This window comes from Stegostoma tigrinum, chromosome 4 (genome assembly GCF_030684315.1).
Source record: "Stegostoma tigrinum isolate sSteTig4 chromosome 4, sSteTig4.hap1, whole genome shotgun sequence".
Classification (NCBI taxonomy): Eukaryota; Metazoa; Chordata; class Chondrichthyes; order Orectolobiformes; family Stegostomatidae; genus Stegostoma; species Stegostoma tigrinum.
Window position 1 is genome coordinate 100,489,107 of NC_081357.1, and position 13,289 is coordinate 100,502,395.

Here is a 13,289-nt window from a genome sequence, read left to right on the forward strand (position 1 = left end):
CCCTCCTGCAAAAATTCCATCCCCTATTCCCAATTCCCAATTCCTCTGCCTCCGCAGCATCTGCTCCCACGATGAGGCATTCCACTCCCGCACATCCTAGATGTCCACGTTCTTCAAGGACCGCAACTTTCCCCCCCACAGTGGTCAAGAACGCCCTTGACCGCGTCTCCGGTATTTCCCGCAACACATCCCTCACACCCCGCCCCCGCCACAACCGCCCAAAGAGGATCCCCCTCGTTCTCACACACCACCCACCAACCTCCGGATACAACGCATCATCCTCCGACACTTCCGCCATTTACAATCCGACCCCACCACCCAAGACATTTTTCCATCCCCACCCTTGTCTGCTTTCCGGAGAGACCACTCTCTCCGTGACTCCCTTGTTCGCTCCACACTGCCCTCCAACCCCACCACACCCGGCACCTTCCCCTGCAACCGCAGGAAATGCTACATTTGCCCCCATTGTACCTGGTGCGGCTTCCTCTACATTGGGGAAACCAAGCGGAGGCTTGGGGACCGCTTTGCAGAACACCTCCGCTCAGTTCGCAATAAACAACTGCACCTCCCAGTCGCAAACCATTTCCACTCCCCCTCCCATTCTTTAGATGACATGTCCATCATGGGCCTCCTGCACTGCCACAATGATGCCACCCGAAGGTTGCAGGAACAGCAACTCATATTCCGCTTGGGAACCCTGCAGCCTAATGGTATCAATGTGGACTTCACCAGCTTCAAAATCTCCCCTTCCCCTACTGCATCCCTAAACCAGCCCAGTTCGTCCCCTCCCCCCACTGCACCACACAACCAGCCCAGCTCTTCCCCCCACCCAGTGCATCTCAAAACCAGTCCAACCTGTCTCTGCCTCCCTAACCTGTTCTTCCTCTCACCCATCCCTTCCTCCCACCCCAAGCCGCACCTCCATCTCCTGCCTACTAACCTCATCCCACCTCCTTGACCTGTCCGTCTTCCCTGGACTGACCTATCCCCTCCCTACCTCCCCACCTACACCCTCTCCACCTATCTTCTTTTCTCTCCATCTTCGGTCCGCCTCCCCCTCTCTCCCTATTTATTCCAGAACTCTCACCCCATCCCCCTCTCTGATGAAGGGTCTAGGCCCAAAACGTCAGCTTTTGTGCTCCTGAGATGCTGCTGGGCCTGCTGTGTTCATCCAGCCTCACGTTTTATTATCACAGCCTGTAGGTATATTGTCTCAGACTAAGCACTTCCCCATATCTCTGCTGAACAATCACTGCACTCTCTCACCTTCATTCAATTTCCTTTTCATTCCTATGCTCCACCCTGTTTCCTTTCCCACTTCTCCGGAGAAGCCATTTCTCATATTCATAGCCCTACACTTTTCCTTCTCACAGGATAGAGCACACAACTTCCATAGAGACAGAGAGACTGGGACAAGATTGTGAAGTGCATTGAAGACACAGTTGAAGGATCCCTCCGCAAAACTGGGTGGGGGGGGGTCCATGTTAGCTTTAGTTTTTTGTAAGCTACTATAACAGCTTCATCAAAAAAGAGCAAATATTTATTTTAGCTTCATGATGAGAAGAAATGCATTCCCTCACCATTGCACAGTACTTCAGAATGCCACAATCCGTCTCATTGCCCTTGGTCCATCTCACTCCACACACTTCAACACCACCCAGTATTTATACAGGAGTTACTGGCAGTCAGGAAATCAGCCACGTTTGTCCTGGTTAAATCTGAGAACTGCCCCATGGTACTTGGGGATTCAGAAATTAATTCAAAAAGAATGTAGAAGCATGAGCAGTATCTTTTTAAAATGTTAATGCATCAGAGTACACAGTCTCAATGAAACCTAAGTGATTGATGAATCCTCGATTTCTCTTAGAGAAGTGAAGCTGAAAAATGAGTCTATTATCAAATGTTGGCTCAGCTATGAAGGAAATTGTTTGAAAGCAAGGTAATTAATAGAGCAATTTTCAAGGTTTATACTGAGGAATTTTATCTCTTCAGAATATATATCTAGAAGTTCTGCTTTCAGATTCAGGTGTTTTCTCTAATAGCGGCTCTACCTAGGCAACTGTATGAAATGTCCTGATTTTTAAAAGATAGTCTCAATGCATTACCTTCTCAGGAAAATTAAGGATAGGTAATATCCAACGAAGTGGACTTCCCATGAATGAATGGAAAAAGCCACCTCCAAGAGATGATCAACTAGGAGGCCACCTCCATGAGACAATATCTACACAAGACTGTCTGTTATTGTGGTGGCAGTCAGGGAAGAGGCTGCATGTTGTGTGTTGCTTGAGAGAGGTTGTTGAATTCTAAAATTTTTGATTATTTTTGTTTCAATTGAATTGATTATTGAATTACTGTTTATTCAATTATCCATGAATTACTTAGTCAAACTTGGCATGACATCTGTGCAATAGTGTTTCTCTTCCAAACCGGTCATGTGATCTCTGACACCATTACTTGTATGTCTTATTTCCAGAGAATATTAAACCCATAATTTAGATCTCCCCATAAGTCAGTACCTTTAAAAAACATTCACATACTCCTGCATCTTTCCCCAAAGACGCCATTTCAGAAGAATAAATACCACAGCACCACACCTAACCAGTCTTAATCAAAATTTTGTTCTCTTGTTGACATTTCATATTCCAACTACAGTATTAACAGCTCATGGTCTGTTTTAATAATAAATTTGAATCCTGGGGTAAAATCTGATTTTTGTTTTGCATGCTCATGCCAGCACTTCTGTCTCCGTCGTAATGCATCGTTATTCTGTTTCTGTTAAAAATGTAGAGTCAGATTTGGCTAAAGGTACAGATGATAACAGGGAGTAGAGCTGGATGAACAGAAGAAGGGTCCAGACCCAAAATGTCAGCTTGCCTGCTCCTCTGATGCTGCTTGGCCTGCTGTGTTCATCCAGCTCTACATCTTGTTATCTCAGATTCTCCAGCATTGGCAGTTCCTACTATCTCTAAAGGTATGGGTGCTTAGTTTTCTGCCTTCCTGGATTTGGAATAATACCACCCTTGTGCAACAAACAATGCATTAGCTGCTACTATTGTTGGTTGCACAATGAAGCAAAGGGGACGATGCCAGGAGCAGCACTAAAATCCCTAAAAATGAAGTGTCAGTCTGGTAAAGCTACAAAACAGAACTACCTCCATGCCAAACAGTGTAAACAGCAAACAATAGAGAGGGCTAAGCAATTTCACAATCAAGGGAGTAGGTCTAATCTCTGCAGACCTGTCACATACAGTCATGAATGGTAGTGGACAGTTTAACAATTCACCAGAGGAGGAAGCTCCACAAGTATCCCTGAATAATGGGTGCCCAGCACTTCAGTGCAAAAGTGCCAGGTGCATGATTCATCCAGAAGACCCCAGCATCATTGATGCCAGTTCTCAGCCAACTCAAGTCACTCTGCTTGATATTAAGAAAAGGTCAAAGGCACTGGTTACGGCAAAGGCTATGGGCTGTGATAGCATTCCAGCAATAGTACTAAAGATGTGTGCCACAGAACTGCTGTAGCCCTACCTAGCTAAATTGTTTCAGCACAGCTTTGACTTTGGATTTTACACAGCAATGTGGAAATTTGCCCAGATATGTCCTGTACACTAAAAGCAGGACAAATCCAACCCAGGCAATCATTACCACCTCATTCTACAGTCAATCATGAGAAATATTATGGAAGCTGATACAAAATTCTATCAAGCAGCATTTAGCATAACCTTCTCATTGAACTGTTTGATTGCGAAGCTCCTAATGTCATTACAGCCTTAGTTAAAGATTGACAAAAGAGCTGAATTGCTGAGACATGAAAATGACTGCCTTGTACAACATGGTAGCATTTGTCCAAGTGTGGCATCGAGGAGTCTAGCAAAATTGGAGCCAAAGCAAACTGGGGGAAAACTCTTTGCTGGTGGAATAGTATATGACACAAAGGAGGATTGTGTGGTTTTTGCAGATCAGTCATTTCAGCTGCAGGAGTTCCTCAGGGTGGTATCCTAGGTTGAACCATCCTCCTCCATCATAAGGTCAGACGTAGAGGTGTTCACTGATGATTGCACAATGTTCAGCACCATCATGACTCTTCAGATTCTGAAACAGTCAATGTCCAAATGCAGTAAGACCTGAACAAAGTCCAGATTTGTGCCAGACAATGACCATCTCTGACAAGATGGAATCTAACAGTCACCACTTAACATTCAATAATATTGCAATCACCTATTTGAATCCCCCACTAGCAACATTCTGTGGGTTATCATTGACCAAAACCTGAAATGGACTACCCATACATATCCAGTAGCTACAACAGCAGGTCAGAGAATCCTATACTGAGTAATTCATCTCCTGACTACCCAAAGTCTGTTCTCTATCTGCAAGACACATGTCAGGAACGTTCTGAAGTACTCCCCATTCCATCTAGAGCAAACCAGCCGCTTGACTGGCATCAAATCCACAAACATTTACTCACTCCACCACCAACAGTAGCAGCAGTATGTACAATCTCTAACATGTTCTACAGAAATTCACCAAGACTCCTTCAATAGCACTTTCCAAGTACCCAACCACTTCCATCTCAAAGGATAAGGGCAGAACGCCACCACCTGCAAGATGCCTTCCAAGTCACTCACTGTCCTGACTTGGAAATATATTGCTGTTCCTTCACTCTCACTGGGTCAAAATCCCAAAACTCCCTCCCTGACTGCATTGTGGCTCTACCTATAGTAAATCAACTGCAGTGGTTCAACAGGTAGCTCACCACCATTTCAAGAGCAGCTAGGAATGGACTGTAAATGTTAGCCCTGCCAGTGAAGCCCACACCATTTGAGTGAATAAAAAAAAATTACAGGTTTGCAATGAGCTATAATTCCTGATGTTATTTCCTCTATTTTCTCAAAGGAGTTCCTATTTGCATTCAAACACCATACTTGATGCTTTCCAATGAGTTATCATAATGGTTAATTCGTTTGAGAGATTTGGCAAATTCGTTTGAGAGATTTGGCAAATTCGTTTGAGAGATTTGGAAAATTCATTTGAGAGATTTGGAAAATTCATTTGAGAGATTTGGAAAATTCCTCTGCAATTCTGTGGCACTTCAGAGTAATAGGATCACTTTGAAATCTCAGATCTTCTGTGCTCTACTGTAAAGCCTGTTGCCCGAACAAGATGCCCCAAGAATTTGATAGCAAGTTTCTAAGGGCCTTAATTCTAACTGAAGGCCTGCCAGTGTCCTCACCACTGTTTGATTGGCTTGTAGTTTGCAGGACTTTCCATAGAGAAGCTGCGCAAATCTGAAAATGGATACCCAGCTGGCAGCTGAGACAGCAACAAGGTTCTGCCCCTTTTTTTGCTGTCAGTACAGAAGATTTACAAGGAGGTAAATAGAGTGCAGGTCTAGTCGAAACTGTCCAATGTTCCAATAATGGCTAAGGTCATGAGATCTTAGTGAACTAAATAAATTTAAAACTCTGAATGCCTTTCATTTCTCCATTCGTACAAGGAATGCTTAAACAGGCATCTTTTAGAGCCAGCAGCCTCTGCTTTCCTTTCAATGCCAAATTTCCTGGCTCCTTAAAATATATAACACCACCACATTTTATATCAGGTGGCTAATAACCCATTCAGTGTGCCATTCATCTGCTATCTTAAAAAGTATGCTGCGTGGCAGATTTCCATTTTCCCATGTTTAGCACTTTCATCATTTGACCTTTTCCTGCCCATCGCTAGGGGGATTGGGGAGAGGAAATGAGGGTTAAGAGAAGTTAAAGTGTTGGGAGAAACCCTACAGATTGTGGGTTTGAGATACTGATGGACATGGCTTACGTTAACACGAAGTGGCTATTTCACGAGAGTGAAGAGCAGAAAGTCAAAGAATCAAGTCTAACAATGAGACTAGTGATTATAATAATCACCCCAACACACTTCCCATTTTAGCATAGTAGTTGAGCGCTACATAATCCAAACAAAAGCAGATGATTAGCACCTTTAATGTCATTTGTGAAGTAGGACTGTAGTTTTGTTTAAGCTAATTGGTTGGTCGCACGCTGAATTCACAGAGCATCAGATAATACGTACATTTTGTCAAAGGGCGGGACCTAATACATGCACAATATAACACAAAATATGATATTAGCTAATACAAATAACTGCTAGGATGCTAGAAATCGGAAACAAAAATAGAAATAGCTGAAGAAACTCAGCAGATTTTGCAGCATCTACAGAGAGAAAGCAGAGTTAACATTTCACATGTCTTTCCTTTAAGTTAAAGCTTTTTTTAATCATAAAAAAGTCACTAAAGCAGTTTGATTCTGTACAGTAGCATATGAAGAAAACAAATAAACTTTGGAAATTGACTCAATCCAAACAAATAAAGCCAAGGCATTTCTTGTGCAAGTGCAAGATTATATTTACATAAAATTGAAGTACCAGGACAGTCCAATAACTGAACACACCCCCATTTAACTTCGGGAGAAGGACCTCAGGCAGTGGTCTTTCCCCTCAAGAAAGGTCACTGGACCTGAAATACTGAATCTGCTTTCTCTCCACTAACATTGCCAGACCTGCTGTGTTTCTTCAGCTATTTTGGTTTCTGTGGCATTGGCAAAGGTTGATGCTGTGCATAAATCACACACAGTTTACTTGTATTTTAATTACACACAGTAACAAGCTCTGTTCACTTTGTACTGTATTGTTGCAATCACAAGTCATTGTTTAGTTCCTAGGTTTTGCATTGAGGAAGTGTACCGCTCACCTCTGCCCATGATTGACAGCTTGCTCTTACTTCTCTTCTGAGATCACCAATGCTTCCTGGTTGTAGTCAGTGTTTGGCAGTACTGATCTCTCAAGTCCCCTTTGACTGCTATGGCTTTGATGCTGATCCTTGTTCAGTTCTGTCGTTGCATCAATGATCTGCAACAGTCAAAACCAAGGAAAGTGAAAGTTAGCTTTTTTCCTCAATAATGTTAATTCAAAGTCATTATGAGTGAAGTATTCAGTGAGTGCATTGCCCCAATGCAATCAATCCACTTGCACAAAATCTGTCTATTGATTTGTTTCTAAGTTTGCTGCTCTCAGGTGAGGTAATAGTATAGAAGTCCTGAAATTTCCTTCGGGACTCATTAGGTGACAAAATCAATGTGGCCTCCACTACATCAGTGAGGCCAATTGGAGGCATGGGAACCGCTTTGTACAGCACCTGCACTCTGCTCGAGACAAACAACAACATCTTACAGTCGTGAACCATTTCAACTTTCCCTCCCACTCCCTGGATGACATGTCCATCCTGGACCTCCTTCAGTGTCACAAAAACGTCACCCAGAAACTGAAGGATCAGCACCTCATATTCTGCCTCAGAATCCGACAGCTCAATGGTGTAAATGTAAATTTTACTACTTTTAAAATCTCCCCATCCCCTGGCTTCATCCCACGTCCAACCCTCCTTCTCATCCCAGCCTCCCTGACTTAATGCAATCTGTCCATTTTCTCTCCCACCTATCTGCTCCTCCCATGCCACTGACCAATCCCCACTACTTCCTACCTGCACTCACCTACCACCATCCCAGCTACCTTTCCCCGATGCACTCCCTCTATCTCTATTTCTGAACTCCCTTCCGCAACCCCTGTCCATTTTTTGAAGAAGGGTCCCGACCCGAAACATCATGTTTCTTGCTCCTCTGATGTTGCTGGCCTGCTGTGTTTCTCCAGCTCCACAGTATGTTATTTTTAACAAAGCATTCCTACCTGCTATCTAACATCTAAGGTTGCAAGCAAGTATCTACAGATATCGGATGAAGGCAGGAAGAAGGTTCAGTTATTAATTCATAGTCATACAGCATGGAAACAGACCCTTTGGTCCAACCATGAACACAAACTAAACCTGTGTCACCTGTGTATGCTTGGCCCATATCCCTCCAAACATTTCTTATTCATGTATTTATCTTATTGTCTTTTAAATGTTGAAACTATACCCACATCCACCACTGCCTCTAAGTTCATTCCACACACAAGCCATTCTGTAAAAAGCAAATGTCTTTCATGTCTTTTTAAAAATCTTTCTCCTCCCACCTTTATAACATGCTCCCTGATCTCGTAATTAAGAGTGAATAGCCTGTGGGTAAATTGCCAATAGCCATCATGTGAAAGCATCAACTCTTTCACTTGAAGCAAGGGTCCGCAAGTAACATTTACCATCCTACCAATCCACATGATCGTCAATCAGCATTGAACTTTGTCAGTATTTGTTCTGAGAGTTTTCAGTTTGGATAGTCACACCAAAGTGAGTAGATGGAATGGAAAAGGCTCAGATAGGATTATTTACTTTTCTCCAAGACCAGCAGCAGCAGGTTTGATTTGCCTTCCCTTTCAAGGAAACTTTGGACCATCCCTGACCTGGGCCTTATTCACTTCATTTCATGACCACAATTATTACCTGCCTATCCTTGATCAATTTACCAGGAAACTGCAAACTGTTTTATTGAACTCCTAATGATAGCCGTCTGTCAGTTAAATACCAGCTCCCACTCAAACTGGGGAGTTATTCCCACCAGTTATAGGCAGAAACTGAAGCTACATTCACACCATGAAGCCCAGGAATTTGTATTTTTTGGTCCTTGGGTACCTCTGACATAAAACCTTCTGTTTATGTGCACTAATTCCATAAAATCACACCAATGAGTCATAATTTCCACAAAACTTGATGACAAAGCAAAAACTCAAAAGCAGATATTTTTTCCACCAAATTTAATTCATATAACATGCCGTGAAGCAGTCAAGTAAACAAATAGTAAATCTTCACGTTGTGGAAAATGGAACCAATAACTTGTAACTGGGCTGACATTTTCCACCACTGCCAATAATTCTTGTTTGGAAAATTCTGTGTCCACTCATAGAGTGCTCGAAATTCTTTTCCTGAAAAGTCAGGGGAAATGCAGAATCTTCAAATATTTTTAAGGCAGAGGCTGGTAGATTCATAATTACCAAGGGGATGGAAGATATGCAGGATTGGACAAAAATCAAATCAATCATGATTTTATTGAATGGCAGAGCTGACTCAAATCGCCATGTGGCTTACTCTTATTTCTTGTTGCCATGATGTTATTAATGCTGTTCTCTCACTAAAGCTTAATAGTTTACAGTGCAGTTATCCAGTCTGCCTAATAATTCACATTGAGCAAAAAGATGTCTCAATTTTAAACTCTACTTTGAGCAATCCAAGGTCACAGACAAAATTCCTTGCTTGTGGCACAGAATCAATCTGCACCTGACAATCCAACAACTTATTCTGCCTTTAAAAAGACCATTCTTTCAGTTGCACATTATTGTGTGCAATCTGGAGACCATTGGTTGGTAAAACCATGGTTACTGTTTGCATGGCCTAATCTGGCTGCACTGAGACTCACTGTAATATGCTTAGCACCAACACAGATTGCATCTGGTGGTGAATAAATGTGAGCTACCAAGCTCTGCACACTGTTTCTAAACTCAATTTTATTTCAATCAGAACTGCACAATGTGAATTCAGACATGAAAGTTAGTAGACCCTACAAGATAGAGAATCTTGTGAGTCCACTATGGTCCTGATGGGTGGTTGCTGCCCACAAAGTTCCTCCAAAGGACAAAAAAAAATCTACTCAACAGCACTTTTGTTCAAATTGTTTTCACAGTGGGACAAGCAAAATTGAAGTACAGTACACATTTCATACAGAGTGAACAGATACAAGTTTGGTGAATTCTGATTTTAAGTTTCAATATTGTTCCAAAAATCCAGTTTGATCTGCAACTATTATTTTAGTGCCAAATGCTGTGCTAAGAAAATAAAGTACATTAAAAAAGCAAATTTCATTTTTATAGCCTCAGGCAAACATAAATAAACTCTATCGGAGAAAAATTGATTAATTCACGAGATAATGAATGCAATCTGGTTGCTGCAGTTCAGCTATAAAGAGTATAACGAAAGAAGGCATGGTGGTGGCACAGTGATAATGCCACAGGACCAGAAATCAAGTTAATGTCCTGGAGACAAAAGCTCAAATCTTATCATGACAATGGTTAAAATTTGAATTTTTTTTAAAAATCTCCAAAGCAATGTGGTTGTCTCTTAACTGCTCTCTGGACAATTAAGATGGATAATAAATGGTGGCCCAGCCAGTGATACCTGCATCCAGTAAGCAAATATTTTTAAAAAGACCATTATAATGTCAACATCACCCACTGTATTCAACATCAGCTCACAGACTGATAGTCGCACATTTAGGGCAAATGAAAAGAGATGGTGTTTACTTAATTGTAAAATGTAGCATAGTTCAATGAATGTAGAAGTCAGAGTAAAGCTGTTTCAACAGGAAGCTCAAATCTCTCATATATTGCTGATTGCACTTCTACACAGGTCAACTATAATTAATCTCTCTTCTCTTTAGCAGAAAAGTAATTTTCCTAGAATTTCTATGAAGTTATTTAACACCTATTGAAATGCGTTTTGGGGCTGATTTAAGGATAATCTCAAATCTAGACCAAAACTGAATATCGCTGTTGATTATCCGTGCCATCCAGGATACATTTATCCTAAGAATTATATTTTACTTTCACGATGCCAATTATTATAATGTTATAATACCGTGACTGTAAAGAATTAAATCCCATATGCAGACAGTGAACAACAGTTTTCACTTTGGGTTGCAGAAACCTGGGCACAAAATGCATTAAGTTTTAGGTGTGTTTTATTCACCTTTAGTGCTTGAACTTCACATCACTTAATGCTGTCATGTGATGATTGTACTACTGAACAAGTCAGATCTCAGAGTGAGAATTGGCTTGTAAACTATCAGTTTTATTTCTGTTTTCCACAGAATACAATACCTGAACATGAAGCAGTCAATGTACTTTTAATAAAGAACATAAAAGTTTATTACACAAAAGAAAAACACAAACTATATGTTAGACAAGAACATACTGTGCTTACTTCTGACATTTCAACCATTTTATATATTAAAAACACTTTACCTAAGTGCTCTTTTGGCGAGGTGGACATTGAGACACAATTCAGTTTGCAGTTCAACTCATTTTTATTAACAACGTATTCCTTGTTAAAAGCACTATGTGAGTAGTTCCCAAATTCCCACAATACTGACTCTCTACCTATCTGTATTTGCCTGAGAAAAGATATTGCTTACAAAGATTCGTGTTTGTGCTGGGCCATTGGAATCTCCTTCCTCACCAATGAAGGCCTGACTCTTTTCCACGAAGGTAGGTCTCACAGGTCAAGGTGGATCTTCTTGGGTTGCTGCACATTTTTCTCCCACAAGTCTTATGACCACTCTTTACTGTGAGTCTTCACTGAGAGAATGGCTTCCAAGTGTGTGTTTTTATCCCATTTGCCCTGGATCTTCCTGTGGTCTTTGGCTAATGGGGTTATGAGCAGGGTTCAAAGTATCCAACAGGGTAGCACCAAAACCCTTCACTGTTGCCATGCCAAGGTATAAAGAGCACATTCTCAGGCACCGGTTGGCAGTCAAGATCCCAGAAGGTCTGATCCATACTCCTCCAACACACAATTGTAAAATGCATTCCTCTGACATCCCTCACAGCCTTCTGCTTTGAGATCTATGTTCTCACTGATTTCTAAGCTGCTCAGAACTTTTCCTCAGTCCTGACTGCTTGGAGACTGCGAGTAATAACAGCTCTGCTATTATAGACCTCTCCCCCTCACATGAACCTACTTCTGATACTCTCTCTCCCCCTCTGGTAGCCTCCTCTAGTCAACAAACACCTTAGCAAGTATCTCCTGAAGTAGTTTACTGCTCATTTAGCTAAAACCAGACGACTTTGCATAAATGTTGCTTTGAACTCAATGTCCAAAATGATGCTCTGACCTTTGGAAAAAAAATCAGATCTTCACAGAACTGAAAAATTAAAATTCATTTCCCTTCCACTTTAGAATCTACCCTTTCAAATAATATTAATATACTATGAATCTTTATAATAATGTCACATTTTCCATGAAACAATGCAACTGGACAGTATTTTGGAATGTCACAACATGCTAACTTGATATCTCCTCAACCTGAATTAGGTAACCACCTAATGTTCTCTGTTCCAGCAAAAAGAATTCCTCGTCCTTGTGACATCTTGGTAAACCTCTTCCATATCCTTTCTAAGGCTTATACACCTTTCTGGAGTGTGAGAACAGAGAACAGTACGGCACAGTACAGACCCTTTGGCCAATGATGTGCCGAACTATTATCCTACTAAGATCAATCTATCCTCCATGTGCTTATCCAAGAGTCGCTTAAAAGTCTCTAAAGTATCTGACTCTGCTACCACTGCCGGCAGTGCATTCCACACACCCACCACTGTGTGAAGAATCTACCTCTGACATCTCCCCTATACCTTCCTCCAGTCACCTTTAAATTATGCTCCCTTGCAATAGTCATTTCCACCCTAGGAAAAAGTCTCTGGTTATCCACTCTATCTATGCCTCTCATCTTCTTGTAAACCTCTATCAAGTCACCTCTCATCCTTCTTCGCTCCAATGAAAAAAGCCCTAGCTCCCTCAACCTTTCCGCATAAGACCTGCCCTCCAGTCCAGGCAGCAGCCTAGTAAATCTCCTGTACAGTCTTTCTAAAGCTTCCACATCTTTCCTGTAATGAGGTGACCAGAACTGAACACAATATTCCAAGTGTGGTCTAACCAGAGTTTTATAGAGCTGCAGCATAACCTCACTGCTCTAAAATTCAATTCCTCTACCAAGGAAAGCCAACACACCACACGCCTTCTTTGCAACCCAATCAACTTGGGTCACAACTTTGAGGGATCTATGGATGTGGACACCAAGATCCCTCTGTTCCTCCAAACTGCCAAGAATCCTGCCATTAACCCTGTATTCTGCATTCAAATTCTACCTTAAGGGTTTACCCTTAAACTATGATCCTGGTTCCAAACTCCCTCACCACTGGGAGCACCCTCCTACATCTAACTGGTAAAGTCATGCTCAAATTTTAGGTTTGAGAGATCCCCCTCACTCTTCTAATGAAGAGTGAATACACAATCTTGTCCAACTCAATTCATTGTACATCAGTCCAAGCATTAGTTTGGCAAACCTTCACTATACTATTAGAGCTTCCTTCCTCCAATAAAGGAGACCAAAATTGCACATAATATTCCAGAGATCTGGTCTCACTAGTGCCCTGTATAACTGCAAGGCATCCTTATTCCTGTTCACTCATCCTCTCACTAATGCTAACATACAGTTTGTTCTCTGTATTACTTGTTGCAGTGACAGACACTCCAGGATACA

At 41.7% G+C, this 13,289-nt stretch overlaps 1 protein-coding gene across 1 annotated transcript in view; it reads right to left on the minus strand.

The window, feature by feature from the left end:
* Nucleotides 1-13,289, minus strand: part of mlip (muscular LMNA-interacting protein) — a 155,540-nt gene that overhangs the window by 72,780 nt on the left and 69,471 nt on the right. Inside the window, 1 exon segment of the mRNA XM_059645705.1 lies at nt 6,749-6,906. Coding sequence (XP_059501688.1) covers nt 6,749-6,906 — 158 coding nt within the window.